Raw genomic sequence first — 16139 nt, 5'->3', positions numbered from 1 at the left:
CGCACTATAGGAGATCGTAATCATTTGACCACACATACCAACTTGTTCACAAGATGGTAACTTCATGATTCCTTCCGATATAAAATGGGATCACATGAGTATAATCTTAGCCATTGATCATAATTTAATTAAAAGTTAAGATTTGGAGTAATTTAAACACTTACTCTTTGAATCAATACATTCCTCCCATGTATATATACGTGTACGCGCGCTCACACACACATGATTTTGTCAAGTTAAATGTAACATGAAGTTTTTTATCACTGCAATCAATTTACTACTCTCGAAATTTATTTTAACTTTATAATAATATATATGCATGTACAGTTTTTTAATTAGTTTTTTAACTTTTTAATTGGTTTGATCTTCTTTCAACAACAAAAATTTGTTCGATCTCTAAAGCCATACATACTCAGAACAAATTTAAATAAAAAAAACAATTGAAAGTTTAGTTAGAAACAAACGGGCAATTAAATTAAAGGCTTAATACATGCTTTGGTCCCTTAACTTATTTTTGGATTTCATTTTTGTCCCCTAAGTATAAAGTGTCTCAATTTGGTCCCTTATTTTTACTTCCGTCAATCAAATTAGTCCTCTCCGTTAATTTTTTGCAAAATCTGTTAAACACTATCCACATGTCATTTATGATTTGTGATCAATGGCTGGATTTAAAAAACACACATGGTATTCAATGGATACACAAATATATAATAACTTCTTATTGTCTTTCCATATTTTTTAAATTTCCTAAAAATAAAAATTAAAAATTACAACAATCTTCATCCCGCAGCTTTTGTGGCTCTATTCCTTCTTTATCTCTTATCCTCTTCATCCACCTTCATGCCTCTGCCTCATCATACCCAGAAAATCAAAAAAATTAAAACTTCAAATTCTTTTTTTCAAAAACCCATAAATCCCCAAATGAATTTTTTTAATGTTCATTCAGAGGTTTGCATTACAGAATTGAAATGGAGAAAGAGTGCTCACTGTTTATATGACTCGTCAATTTTTTCAACATATTTGTTTGTCCCGATGATATCTTCCAAATATTCTAGAAAGCCTTCATCATGAGGACCTTGAGATTTTGGTTTCATAAGTGAAATCTGCTCAACTTCACCCTGATAAGAAACAGTTCAAGCATCAATAGAGATATATAGGACCGACCACCTGCAAAAAAATATAAATTAAAAGCATCGTATATGAAATAACCAACCTGAAGGATCAGAAACCTATTATTGTCAAGGTCAACACCTTTCCCCTTTAATTTCTTGGTAACTTCAGTGAAGTTACTTGAACGGTTATTAATGTAATACTTAGAGGAATTGTCCCGAAAGAAGATTGTTGAATCTGAAAGTAGCACCAAGTGAATAAGAGTGTAATGAAGGAAACAAGGACATGTTGGTTATGGCTGCGATTGGGGAGAAAGATTCGTTGTTGTGGTGGTGGACTATGGCTGCCAATGAAGAAGATGCAGCAGGGTATGTGTGCAGGATGAAGATTGTTGTAATTTTTAATTTTTATTTTTAGGAAATTAAAAAAATATGGAAAGACAATAAGAAGTTATCATATGTTTGTGTCTCCATTGTATACCATGTGTGTTTTTTAAATTCAGCCATTGATCACAAATTCTAAATGATATGTGGAAAGTGTTTAACAGATTTTGCAAAAAATTAACGGAGATGACTAATTTGATTGACGGAAGTAAAGATAAAGGACCAAATTGAAACACTTTATACTTAGGGGACCAAAATGAAATCCAAAAATAAGTTAAGGGACCAAAGCATGTATTAAGCCTAAATTAAAGGTTAGACATATATAATTGTCTCACACGAAGTGAAGAGGGAAGGGAGTGATTATTGTTAAGAATTAGTGTTTTGGAAAATTACATTCTTCTATGTAGTTCTGGGTGTTGGGAGTAGGCTAATAGTGATAAAAAAAGATGGAGGAATTGTGAGTGAATATTCTAGGTCTGAGCGAGACAAGTACTTTATTTATATTGTGTGATGTGTTCTGCTAGAGAGAAAAACAATTTGGAGGAGGAGGAGGAGGAGGAGGAGGAGGAGGAGGAGGAGGAGGAGGAGGAGGAGGAGGAGGAGGGTGGGCTTGAATTGCCCTTTGGGAATTTCTTTTTCTTGTCTTGTTCTTGGTGCTCGTTAGGTCACATCTTGTGTTGGGATCGACCTTCTGAGTTTGTATTTGATTCGTTATTAAAAAAACTCAGATTTTTTTAAGGCTTTTTATCAAAGAAAAATACTATTTTAAAGTTAAAATCTCATTAAAATGTCCATCAAAATCTATTAAATTATTTTTTTATAGTATCCATCGAAATTAAAATATTTTTTAATTTTTAATACCACCCAGCACTTGTAAAAAGTCTTGATTGGATATCATCAAATTTCTATACTAAACTTTAAAAGTCCAAAAGATCATAAATGAATATTGCTAGACTTATTTAAATTATAGGGAAAAATATAACAAACCTCCTCTGAGTTCTATCTAAATGCACCTGACCTCCCTCTATTTTCCCAAACATCAAAAGCCATCCCTTGGTGCACTCAACCATACAAGAGCTCGACCCTGTCAATCAGGATCATTGATGTCATTAGTAACAAACTCTCGTTTTCCCCGTCGAGTTTTGCGAAAATATTAGGACACCCCTATATAAAGACGGTTTCGCGCCACAATGAGACAACACACACACTACACCACTTTCCACTGACTCTATTATCGACTCCTCTATGTAACCTCCTTTTAATCTTTGTCCCATCGGGAAAAAAAAAACCTTGTAAACATTGATCTTGTTTACACCAAATCATTGGCGCTAGAAGGAGGAGAATTACTTCATCGGTTTCTTCAAATCTCAACAAATTAATTACTATAACTGTTTTCTGTCGTTTTTCCGATGGTCGGAACTCGTTCTCGTTCCAAAATTGTCGTCTATTGTCCATTAGAACGACGAAGGTCAGGATAATTGGGTGCAATTCTTTCAGCTTCAGAACCACTCTTCGGTGTCCCTAATTTGAACAATCAACTTGTATACATCGCAAATATCTTCAACCTACACCCACAACAGAACGAGTGACTCTCTCATGTTGAAGAAAATAAAGATAAAATTCCTACTGGAATCACAACTCAAATTGAGGTTGCTCAGCAAAATTAACAAAATAACACTCCAGTGCATGTGGCATCCGATGTTGCTTCTAAGAAAAATGAAAATGAAAATCCAAGACACAAAAAAGAGAGAGTGATGATGAATGAACGACAACGATGGTGGTAGTGACAGAATACGGTGGTGATGGTTGAGGTGAGGTGAAAGGGAAGTGGTGATGGTTGAGGTGAGGTGAAAGAGAGAGTGACATGCAATCAAAAAATGTTTTAAAAATTCAACTCAAAATTTAATTTCTAGCTCGAGGTCTCTGTTATTTTAGTTTTTCAGCTTTTTATGCTTTAAAAATTCATAATTAATTTTTCTTTTGTTGAAAAATTCTAATTTTATGTGGGATGGCTTATTTTAACACCTAAACATGCATAGAAAAAATCATCAAAAAAAAATTGACCTCTAAATCACTTTTCTGGACTTTAAGTTTATAAAAAAAAAATGGTTAATTTTTTTATTTACTTCAGCCCCTCAACTGATGCTAGTAAAAAAATAGACAAAAAATTGAAGAAAAAATAAATAATTTTTGAAGCAAAAAACGTCATAAAGAAGTGAGAAGCTAGCGATGATGAAGATTTTGTTGTTGAGGTTGTTGTAGATGCTGTTGTAGAAGACGCTGCTATTGTTGATAGAGTTGTTGTTGTTGAAATTGAATGTTTGTGTAAAGAAGAAATGAGTAAATAGGCAATTACCCCTCTAAAATTGTAAGTTTCGTTAATTACCCCCCTGAAATTTCACAACGTTAATCAATTTACCCCCTCCATCAAATTTTTCTGTTAGTCAACATGAGGTTTTGCAAATACCCCCTGAAGTTTTGCACTTATGTGCAAAATGCCCCCCGAACTTGAAAATTTATATTTTTTTTTCTTATCCTTGACTCAAAAGATATTAAAGACAAACAATTAACAGTTAACTTTAATACTTTACATTGCTCTTTCATTCTTAAAAGGGTCTGTTATTTTATTTTGTTTCTGTTATGTCATTTGATCGTTCAATTCTCCATAACTTATGACTTATTTAAACAGAGACACACCAATTCACAACAAAGTAAGCTAACGACACTCATTCCTCATGAATAATTAATTCTAGCAGTTTCTTAAGATAAGTTTGAATAAAATTATTCTATCTTAAAAATTGAACTAAACATGCATTTTGCTAAAGTAATATGAAGTTATTAATTTTGCATTATTTTTATAGGATATATTATTATTGTAACCTTAAATATTAAAGATAATTGTTAATTGTTTGTCTTTAACATCTTTTGAGTCGAGGATAAGAAAAAAAAACATATAAATTTTTAAGTTTATGGGGCTATTTGCACATAAGTGCAAAACTTCAGGGGGGGTATTTGCAAAACGTCATGTTGACTAACAGAAAAATTTGACGGACGGGGTAAATTGATTAACGTTGTGCAATTTCAGGGGGTAATTGACGTTTTGTTAATTTCAGGAGGGGTAATTGACGAAACTTACAATTTCAGGGGAGTAATTGCCTATTTACTCAAGAAGAAATTGTTGTTTGTTGTTCTTGAAAAGAGAGGATTTGCTTAACATCTTGAATATGTTGTTGGAATAATTTGGAGTAAAAAGGATGATAAATTTTATTGTTGTTTCGGTTTGAGTTTTGGGTATGAATTTTTGTGTTGTTGGTTTATTTTTGGGTATGAAGTTGGGAGATAAGAGGGAAGAAGATGAAGATTGTCAGTGATTTTTTTTGTTTTGTTTTGGTGAACATTGTTGGTGATTTTAAATAATCATATGTTGTGAATCTATTGTATACTCGTGTGCTTTTCAAATTCAACCTTTTACCACCAATCATAAATGATACGTGGATAGGGGCAAACAATTTTTACAAAAAAAAAAACAAAAAAAAAATTGATGGAGATAACTAATTTGATTGACGGAAATATAGATAAAAGACCGAATTAAAACTTTAATAGTTACAAGACCACTTTAAAATAAAAAATTAAGTTGAAGGACAGGATGATCAATTTAGCCTAAAAAAATATTAACTTAAATGATCATGTTATAAATAAGTTTATAAAATACTGTATATAATTTATTTTTTAAGAAAAATACAGCATATAATTATTATGCATATGTTTAAGTGATGTCTATCTTACGAAATCATTTTTATAAGCAATAGAGTCATACCGGAGAGTGCAAAGAGCTCAATCGAGCTGGGCCTATCAAAGTGATGAGCCTCAAGAAAAAAAGTATTGCTTAATATCTCAACCCCACTCAAAAAAGAATAATAAACATGTTTCATGTTTCAATTTCTAAGTAAAAAATCATGTTTCATGTTTCTATTTCTATGTTAAAAAACACGTCATTAGTAAAAATAATTGCTAATTTTGATTTCGGTGGCTAATAATCATTTACCAGTGTTATTTTCAATTTAAATATAAGATTAATCTTTTAAAAAAATTGTACGTTTTTTTTTATTAGAAACCTATTTTTATGAGAGTTGAACCTCCAGTTTCATAGGAACGACCCTACATTTTAATTGTGAAACCTTTTAGAATTTTAAATGGTCTCACGATTCATTATGTATTTTAGTATCCGCTTTTTACTTCTAAGTGTCACCAATTATACATTTATATGTAACCAAAAAAAAATTATACATTTATATATTTTCAAAAATGTTATTTGCTCACACAAAATAGACAAAATAGGGTGACATCTGCATTGTGAACAATATTTTTTGGACAAAATTCTTTTTATAGAAGATAATTTTTATAACTCAAAAACTGAGTTGTATTATTAACCAATTTCACAATTGAACAAACCACTTTTGAAAACATAAATTTCATTAACTACTTTTACTACGTAATTAACAACAAATGTTGTTAACCAATTATTTCACGTAATTTCAGAAAATGACAAATAAATAGATTATAAATATGGATAACAACATACATTTTTATGGTTAATGAATTAGAGAATTAGGGTTAATCACAAAACTAAATTTTTGTTTCAAAAATCATCTTTTATAATATAATTTTTTTAAAAAACAAAAATTTAGCAAAAAAAACATTGTTCATCATATTTATCCGGTAAAAAGGACATATATCACCGGCGTGTATTGTCTATTTTGTGTGTCCAAATAGCATTCATGTAACCTTTTACGGATAATACTTAGTTGACTAACTTATTATTATAAACATCAAGCTTAAAGAATCGCAAAGAAATTTAACCTCCTAAGTCTATTTTCAATTTAGTACTTATGCATTAAACCGACTTAATCTAATTTTTATCTATAAATGAAGTAACATGCACCATCCGAAACTCCCTCACACATACATTTATGAATTCAAACTCAGATGAAAGTGTTCAATTAAAAAATATCGATATTATCATCTGAACTAGACTTTACAACGAACTATCAAGAAATTTATTTAATTTTCAAAAAAAAATATATATACTCCCTCTCATTCTAGTGGCGTGATCGAACAAGCAACACCAAAAGGTCAAGAAAGGAAATTAACAAAAACGCATGTTTGCACATGCAACTCAATATTGAATATACTACAAATTCGGAAATTGTTAAGGTTTGACGCTACCTTATCTATTCATATTCATTTCAACCTCCAAAACTTCACAAACCAAAGCTCATTAGTTTAATCATTCACAAAGTGTAAAATGTCGTTTTTCAGAACAATCCTCATCGTTTTCTTACAATTATTATGCTCCTCTTCGTTTGTGTTATCATCACTACCTCAAAACAATTCTTCTCCTAATCCTTATCTAACATCCACAACACTCTTCCTTCAAAATTATCAAAAAATGGTTCAAAATTTCAAAGTGTTTATGTATCAACCAAACATAAACATAAACGTAAACACAAACACAACACAATTCGGCTTCAAAACAGAACAAGAATCTCTGTTCTATTCTTCTCTACAAAACAGTTCTTACCTTACCCAACACCCTGAACAAGCACACCTCTTCTTCCTACCTTTCTCCTCAAACACCTCCACGCGCTCGTTAGCGCGTCACATCTCACGTATCCGTAACGACTTTCCTTATTGGAACCGTTCTCTTGGTGCCGATCACTTTTACCTTTCCTGCGATGGAATTTCTCACGTAAACGACCGGAATATAGTTGAGCTGAAGAAAAACGCTGTTCAGATCGCGTGCTTCCCCACGCGCCATCGTAGCTTCATCCCTCACAAGGATATTACTCTACCATCGATTACAAATCCCCACGCGCCGGTGAAATTTGGTGGTAGTGAGTTTTGCGTTGTTGATTATCAAAACGACGACGTTTTGTCGGTCGGTGAAGCGTTGCGTTTAGGGTGTGTTCGTGTCGTTGTTACGGAAGAAGCTGTAAACGACATGCCGTTAATGGATGTGCTGAGGTGGAGGGAAATGGCTGCGTTTATGAAAAGTGGTGTGAAGATTGAAACCGACACGTGGAGGGAAAAGAAGGAAAATATGAGAAGATTGGGTGTGGTGGGGAGTAAGCACTTACGGTGGAATCGACCTGCTCAGCCGTTTGATGCGTTTAATACTGTTATGTATCAGTTGTGGCTTAGACGCCATACTGTTAGATATGAAAGTGTTCAATCAAGTTGATTATTATGTATATTGCTGCATATCTTGGATGTTTACATGTACACAAGCAATTGAATAATGTTTATTTTTGGCTTAGTTTTACTTGTAAATTTGAGGTTTGTCAAAGATCAATTTTCTATATTGTGCGTTAATCTTCAACTCATAGGAAAATGAAACCCTAGTAAATTGGAAAAAATAGTCACATTTGTTTTTTCGACTATACAAGTCGATTTAGTGCATGATGAACTCTCGGCCTAAAGTTCATCCAAAATTTTGATTATGTTACAAAATGATAACTTAGATGCTTGTTATGTGGTACTTATTTGCTATGTTGACCTTCAAATTGGTCTCTAAAACTGCAATAAAATGACAATTTAGTCTCTATTCAATTTTTTAATTGAAATGTTATCTTGTGCCCTCAAGGCACAAGTTAAGAAGTTAAAGATAGAAATATTTTGTTGGAAATTGTGCATTCAATATTCTAGAAATTTGAAATCTTATTTTTTCAAGACAAAATTTATTATTTAATTCCATTTTTAGATTCTTAATATGTGCCATGAGGGCACAAGTTAACACTACCCATTTTTTTATTATGTGCATTTACTAGTAACGTTCTAATGTATCTACCTACAACCGTGGACCATATAAACTTGAGTAGTATATATAAGATCAATGATTTTTAAAAGGCTTAATTGCAGTTTTAGTCCCCTAACTTTTTAAAAGATGCGATTTTGGCCCCCTATAAAAAAAAACTACAAAATCGCCCCCTATGTTTTGGAACTGTAGCAGTTTTGACCCCAAGGCAAAAAAAAGACATGTGGCACCTCACTTAGGGTGCCACGTCAGCGTAGACCGAGTCAAAATTGGCCTTGGGGGCCAAAACTGCCACAGTTACAAAACATAGGGGGCGGTTTTGTAGTTTTTTTCTTAGGGGGCTAAAATCGCAACTTTGAGAAAGTTATGTGGCTAAAGCTGCAATTAAGCCTTTTTAAAATTTATAATAGTGATTGTAGTGCTATTCACAGTGAAGCATTGCTTCGTGAAATCCAACGAATGCCACGTGGTCAATTTTTAAAGGAAGAGAAGGCTTAAAGTTCCACTGTTCTAAGAAAACATGGGGAGTGTGGGCGGTGGTTGAAGTTTGACCAACCAATAAAAACCATTCGCTAGGAAATCGTGAGGCTTCTTCTCGCGAGAACAAGGTACTCCCTCCGTTTCAAAATGAGTGTTGTTTTAGGTGTTTACACACATATTAAGAAATGCAATGATTAAGAGAAAGAGAATGGTTATTTTACTAAATTATCCTTATTAACTATTGGTTAGTTTTAAAAGTAATATTTTGGAAGTAGTGTGGAGAGTATTAATTAGAGGGTACAATTGAAAAGAAAAAGTTATTATTGCATTGGAAACTGAAAGCGACACTCATTTTGAAACAAATTTTTTTGACTAAAGCGACACTCATTTTGAAACGGAGGGAGTATAAGACAAGCAAAATGGAACCCTAATTTTCAATTTCCCCCCGGATCCTAATATAATTCTTTCGAAATCAGTTTTTACAAAACTAAAACAAGGAGTATTATTTAATCTTGGAACTTTTCAACATCTTTCTCAATAACCGGTTTTTTTTGTCTAGGATTGTGTTAATTTTTAGGGTCTTGCTAACAAGTGCCCTAAGTGCATTGTTTAAGGAACCCACAAAAGGAAATATTGTCTTGAAAATACAAGTCAAACAAGTATAAAAGTCTTAACTACACAATTTCCAATGGAAAAGTTACTACTTTTGAATGCTTAAACAATGCCCTAAGGGCACTTGTTAGCATTTTCCTAATTTTTAATATGCAAACAAGCAAAATATCAAACATTTATTATCAAAAACACATCAAAAGTGGAACGTTCACATTTAAGCATCAAAACCACATATTCATTCATTCTTTCATTCATTGTGTGGGAGAAAACCTATTCCAAAACAAAACCACATTAATTAATCCGTTAAAAATAAACTAGGAATGAGTGAAAAATAGTACTCCCTCGGTTTCAAAATAATCAAGGACAAGTTAGTTTGATACAAAAGTTCCTATTATACCCTTCTCTTTGATTTCCTCCATTTTACATTTATTTACTCCATCTCATAATTACTCCCAATACCAATGCCAAAATTAATTAAAGTCAATCAAATGGCAATATCAATACCATTTTGGAGTACTAGTAAATGACATTATTTTTGCTTCGTTATTCAAAATGGCATGTCAATACTAAATTTTTCAACTTCTCTTAAGCTCAAAATTGGAGTAAATGGCATGCTTCGGTTATCAAATTTTTTTTAAACTCAACTAGTAACATACCCGTGCTGACGCACGGGTACAGTAAACGTTTGTTATTTGTAAAAGATCATTACATATTTATAAGAGTTTTGATGTAATTTAATGATTAGTTTAAGTAAATATTTCTTATATGTTTTCAAAATTATTTATGTATTATATGTTTGATACTATAATAAAGTAAAATTGCATTGATTGTAAAATTTATACTTCTGTGAATAAGTAGAATAAGTAGAAAACGCTTAACTCCAATTATAATGGAGAAAATAGAATTGAGGTAATGCTAATGCATATCGGTACAACATTGTCATAAAATAGACTAATATTACATAAACCCAAAACATAACAATTATTGATCGGAAATTTAAATCTGACAATGCAACCTGATAAAAAATTTATTTGTTTTTTAAAAAACTAATTACGGCTAATGGTCAGGTGTGACTAATTTTCACGGATACCTATAGAACTAATTTATTTATTTTGCTAGACTTTGATTTTTATATATTGTTAGTAGAAGTAGATGTTAGTAGATTTGTATCAGGGACGACATCGCCCGTGTATAATGATAATTTTTAAAGTTAACAGTGACAACTTGTTTCGTGTGTAATAATAATTTTTAAATTGGTTGCACTTGTTCTGACCATTATCCGTAATTAATTTTAATTTTTTTTTTTTGCAAAATGACCATTATGCACATGAAATTAAGGAGATCATGAGTTTCAATAAGAACGATTATGAAATTTTGCTAGACTTCAATTTTTATATATTATTAGTAGATGTATTGTTAGTAGAAGTAGATGTTAGTAGATTTTATCAGCGACAGTTTTGCCCGTGTATAATAATAATTTTTAAAGTTAACAGTGACAACTTGTGCATCCGCACGGGTACTGGTTGATCGGGGCGAATTTTATTTTTATGAACTTGACATTACATAGTAATTATCATTTGAAATGTAGACAAATTATAAATAAATTATAATGTTGGTAATGTATAACTTATGTCTAATAACAAAAAACGATGAATAAAATATAAACATTAGTTAAAATGATAATGAAATGATTGATATAAATAAGAGTTATATGAAAATTTGATTATGTAATTGTAAAATTTTTAATAATTGATATAGTTGTTTTAAATTTAATATATAATTAAATAGTAACACATAAATTTAAATTTTGTAATATTAAGTTTGAGTTAGAAATAATTAGTATGCAGTTTAGATGTGTGGGTGATTTCATTTGATTAAAAAAACATAAAACCAGAATTTATGTAGACATAATAATAGATAGTAAAAGTATAATATAGAAGTGGTGTAGATAGCAAAATATGAACAGGGCTTTATAGAAATTGGGCGGCCCAGCTACTGATGGGTATATCTCTATTATCTATGTTTGTAGTATAAAAAAAACGAAGTTGCTTTATTATATCAGTGCAGCACGTTACCTACTGCACTACTTTTGTTTGTTTGCTAAAGATAGATGGGAATTAATTATTTTAGTCCCTGATTGAAAAATGAGTAGTCATTTTAGTCCATGAATGCAAAGAAATTTCAAAACAGTCCGTGAACGTAGACCTTGTTGGTCAATTTCAGAGACTAAAGTGACTAACAAAGTCTACATTCAGGGACTAAATTGACTAACGAAGTCTGCGTTCAGGGACTAAATTGACTAACATAGTCTACATTCAGGGACTATTTTACAATTTATCTGCATTCAGGGACTAAAATGATGACTCATTTCCTACATTCACGGACTATTTTACAATTTACCAAATCATTAAAGTTAAAATGATTCGATCTATCAATTTCCTCTTTTCAAAAAACAACTGAATGTGGCACATGCATAACTTTACTATTTTTTTGTTTGGTTCTGCATTATCAATCCCATCTTGTACTTAACCCAATGAAAAATATTAATTTACCTTATGTATTAATTATTGTGGTATTGTATTCATATTGTAGCTGTTATTCACATGCATTGATTTCATATTTCATAATCGATAAGCATTAAATTAGCTTGAAATGGATAGAGCTGTTTCTGGCTTTGCAGTTGTGTAGTATTTATGGTATCTCATATGTTACCTTAGTATTATAATATAAGAGGAGATTATAGCTGAATTGTGCTTGGTCTGCTTTGTTCTTTCCATAATCGAGTAACATGTCTTCTTCTTTCCAGGTATGTTTAAAAATTTAGAATGTAGCTGTTTTCATAAAATAATGTTTATATGTTCTAAAATGTTGACAACCAAAATAGGATAAAAGATAATATAATATTATAATAGTTGATTGTGATATAAATCAGGCTAATGTTTATGTATCAATTACAGGTTTTAAAGAGTAGAAGAAAAAAACAATCGGATAAAATGAAAACTGTTAATCTAAAATTCATATAATGAGGATTGATTACAAAAGATGTAGTTGGTAGAAGTTAATATCTGCAACTTGACAAAGAATTAGATAATACTATTATAAATAGGTTGCATGTGGTCAACCTATTTATTTTTACCACTTGCTGATTTGATCTGATCAATATCTGCTGCTGTTGGATACTTGCTTGATGGATGGAGGAAAATGAGAAGTGTGCATGTGGTAAACCTCTTTTTTAGAACTCTATGGTGTACATATCTGTTAAGTTTAAATATAATGTAATTAGGTAGTAAATAGTTAATACTGTGAATACATTTGTCGAAATAAGATATAAAATTGCTTACATGCCAAAACCTTCCCAAGTATATGTCTCTTTGTTAAATCCCTCATAAGCTCATCAAACTTGATCTTGAATACTCTTGCAATGATATCAGGACGATCTTGTGGTATCCATATTCATGTCTGGAGAAGTGAATGAGAACATAGCATTGTAAGTTCTAGTATTAGCTTGATAATTTTTGCTGTCTCTGCTTTGATGATCATGTAAGAGATGATGCAAATATTGGGGAGGCTGTTCTAATAGAGGGAGTTGCACTTTTCCACTACCACAACATAATTGAAATTTAGGCACAGTATTCATTAACTTGTCTTTTCTTTCTTGATACCATAATAATGCTTCACATTTCTGACACTCCCATATTGGATCGCCTATATCACAGTAGACTGTAGAGAAACAAATGGAAAATAAAATTCAAATTCATGAAATTATTGGTTAGAGGGTAGTGAATGGAAAAATTGTAAAATTATAGCACCTTGCAAGAAGTTCTCATCTATGTCTGATATATCTTCTCCACTGCCACTATCTGATTTGGTGTGATCAGTTTGATCAGAATCTGAGTCAGTTGATAATCCATCAGCATTTGAATTAGTTGGTTGCATCTACGCTATACCTTTTCCTTTAGCAGCATAATAATCAGCATCATTATTAATATATCTGCGTGTGGTAGTGACTTGAGGAGATTGAACATTGCTGGATTCACCTTGTGTAAATGGTTTGCTGGATTCACCTTGTGTAAATGGTTGGGGGTTATTCAGGTTATTTGATGATTGAGGTATAAATCTGAGATATGATTGAGAACTTGTATTGGGAATTGTTTCTTTACCAAATTTTGGTCCAGGCATTGTACACCCTCCGGTCACTATTATAAGCAAAAATCAACATTTTAGATACATTCATTAAATGATGTATGTGGTCTTTATTGTAGACCACATACATCATTTAATGAATGAATCTAAAATGTTGATTTTTGCTTATAATAGTGACCGGAGGGTGTAGTTTTCTTCTTAGATATAGGTTGTGACATAGATTCAATGTATGATGTCTGGACTGTTGTCTTGTTCTTTTTGGCATTGGTTTGAGAAGGATTGGAGTCAGTGTTCCTTTTGGTTCCTATTGTAGGAGAAGAAGCATTGGTTTCAGGTTTTTTGATAGTGGCATCAAATTTTTGTAGCAGATTTAACCCTGATACGTCTTCTTGAATTCTCTTTTGGTTGTTGATAAGAATCTATGTCTAAATACTGAGTATGATTGGAAGAAAAAGTTTGAGAACCAAGATTGTGATTAACATTTGAAGTTGGATTCTGATTTGGTGTTCCATGAGCGATGTTGGAATTTGGGAGAATTTTGCTGTTGTTTACCCAATCTGTGTTATTAGCATGATATTTACCAATCAGGTTTGTTGCAACTTGGGAACATGAGGGATTAGCTGTTCCACATATGTGGTTACTTGCATTGTAATTAGATGTGTGCATCAAATTTTGCAAGTTTGATGATGGGATTTGGTTGGGAACATTTGACTTAGCATTATATGATAGATTTTTGTGATGTATTGGTGTAGGAATCTGGTTGATTGTGGATGAAGTTATATCAGAATGTTTTGGTGTTAGACTATAGATTTTGGAAGTTTGCAGTCTTCTCTTGTTATTCAAAAAATCAACTGCATTTTCATTAGAGCTGGCAATTTTGCAGTCATGATGCGGGTCATATTCAGAAGTTGCAGACAAGTCAACCTGAAAGGTAAATATAAATAAAAATTAATATCATCCGAATATATGATTCAGTCATTAAGTTGTGACTAATTTGGCAAAAAACTTACCACAGAGTTGGTGACATCTTCACTGTCAACAATGTTATCAGGTGCCTCTTCAACATGCATGGGTGCAGCAATCTGGGTGTTTATAAATAATAATAAAGGTACACAAGCTTTGAACTACAAATTTAAGAATATGGTGGAAAACCTCATAATTTGGGAATTTGGCTTGGACTTGTTCAACAAAAGCTGCTCCTTTTTTAAGATATATGACTCAACATGTTTTCCACTTAGGCTGCCATTTAATCTTAGCAACCACAGTCTTGTCAGCAATGGTATCCATCATTAGAGGATACTCCAAACGGTTGGTAATACCAGCCTGTTTGAATAGACAAAATGGTTAAGACGAAGTTATGTATTAGGCGTATAGGTAAAGAAAATATACAACTAATAGAGTTAGATATGCACATTCATCATGTTAATACGAAGTTGAGCAGCACTAATTCCCAGCAACTTATTAACTTCATCATCCCACAGCACAAAAGTAGTTTTGGTGTATTCATAAGAAACTTCCACCTCCAGCTTGTACCTGTTAGTGAAAGTAATGAGTTATATATGTCCTGAAATACAAATTAGTTATAGAGAGTTGTTATTAAAAGAGAGTTACCTAACGATCTCAGTCTCTGTGTTATGGCCAGATTCACATGTGTGAGGAGGTTTGTCACCTTTAGCAATTTTGGGACAATTAGTGGCAAGCAAGGTAGTACCATCCATGTTTAGTTGAATTAACCTTGTCAATTCTGGCACTAGTGACACAGTAGGAAATCTAGACAGAAATAATTAAGTATTGTAATGAAATTTATGAGAAAAGGTAATAAATTAAGATAGGAAAAGTTTGAATATGTATGATATAACCTGGTCAAGTCCTACAATCAGAGACAGAGGAAATATTAGAGGATTAAAGAGCAAGTCCTCTTGAGAATTAAACTGGGAACCACTCTGTGACTGAGTACAAACCAACTGGCTGTGGGAGTAAACTTGATCTTCCTTGGATAAACTAAGACAAAACATATAAAACTTCAAAACATAGTTTATAACATTCATAGTTGATAAATAAATAATTCTCAAACTCATCAAAAAGAATTGAAAAAATAAAACAAACCTTCCCATAACTCAAGAATTTCAGCAACGTCTTCATCGATAAGCAACTTTGTGAAAGAATAAGTGTTGGAAACACTTAGAGGGAAACGACCTATTTAAATGTGAAGATTGTTTAATACGAAGTGTAAAAAATGCGAAAAAGCTAAAACATATTGACAAATAGGAATTGTACCTTCTTCTTTGATCTTTCCATACTTGAGCAAAACGATCACAGGTCCAGTTTCTTTCCTTTGACTGTTATATTCAATAAATTTTCCAGCATAATCCTCTCAAAGAGTGCAGTTAAGAGAAATGTCACTACAAATGAAGTAAGGTTGAGTTAACATTTTAACACAGAATCTCAACACAAGTTAGCACATAACCAAAGCTTAGAATTTAAAATGTAATTCTGGTTCATACCTCAGATCTTTCATAGTAAAGTTAACCTGCAACTTTTTCCCAGTAGTGTCATTTAGTTGACAGTAGCCCATGTCTTGAACAACTCCAATAACG

At 31.9% G+C, this 16139-nt stretch overlaps 3 protein-coding genes and 2 long non-coding RNA genes across 5 annotated transcripts; 1 reads left to right on the top strand and 4 right to left on the bottom strand.

Annotated features, from left to right (window-relative positions):
- Positions 1–667: 667 nt before the first annotated feature.
- On the bottom strand, positions 668–1787 carry LOC146923989 (uncharacterized). The gene is made up of 3 exons (XR_015010949.1): positions 1214–1787; positions 988–1118; positions 668–846 (listed from the first exon to the last, which is right to left on the bottom strand). It is a non-coding gene; the product is annotated as an uncharacterized LOC146923989 (long non-coding RNA).
- A 4837-nt stretch (positions 1788–6624) lies between these two features.
- On the top strand, positions 6625–7809 carry LOC146923988 (putative glycosyltransferase At5g20260). The gene has a single exon (XM_085709063.1). The coding sequence runs from the start codon at positions 6799–6801 to the stop codon at positions 7732–7734; it is 936 nt and encodes a 311-aa protein (XP_085565189.1). The 5' UTR covers positions 6625–6798; the 3' UTR covers positions 7735–7809.
- A 4255-nt stretch (positions 7810–12064) lies between these two features.
- On the bottom strand, positions 12065–13576 carry LOC146923987 (uncharacterized). Its single transcript, XR_015009941.1, has 3 exons — positions 13209–13576; positions 12741–13119; positions 12065–12654 (listed from the first exon to the last, which is right to left on the bottom strand). It is a non-coding gene; the product is annotated as an uncharacterized LOC146923987 (long non-coding RNA).
- A 317-nt stretch (positions 13577–13893) lies between these two features.
- On the bottom strand, positions 13894–14686 carry LOC146923986 (uncharacterized). Its single transcript, XM_085709056.1, has 2 exons — positions 14553–14686; positions 13894–14466 (listed from the first exon to the last, which is right to left on the bottom strand). The coding sequence occupies exons 1-2, from the start codon at positions 14610–14612 to the stop codon at positions 13894–13896; spliced, it is 633 nt and encodes a 210-aa protein (XP_085565182.1). The 5' UTR covers positions 14613–14686.
- Positions 14687–14729: 43 nt separating this feature from the next.
- Positions 14730–15277, bottom strand: LOC146923985 (uncharacterized). The gene is made up of 3 exons (XM_085709058.1): positions 15154–15277; positions 14955–15075; positions 14730–14865 (listed from the first exon to the last, which is right to left on the bottom strand). Exons 1-3 carry the CDS (start codon positions 15258–15260, stop codon positions 14761–14763), a joined length of 333 nt encoding a protein of 110 aa, XP_085565184.1. The 5' UTR covers positions 15261–15277; the 3' UTR covers positions 14730–14760.
- Positions 15278–16139: the final 862 nt, after the last annotated feature.

This window comes from Medicago sativa, chromosome 5 (assembly GCF_051527215.1).
Source record: "Medicago sativa cultivar Bolivia chromosome 5, Bolivia_mono, whole genome shotgun sequence".
Classification (NCBI taxonomy): domain Eukaryota; kingdom Viridiplantae; phylum Streptophyta; class Magnoliopsida; order Fabales; family Fabaceae; genus Medicago; species Medicago sativa.
The sequence above is the reverse complement of the archived record's forward strand: the minus strand, read 5'-3'. Positions and strand labels throughout refer to the sequence as shown.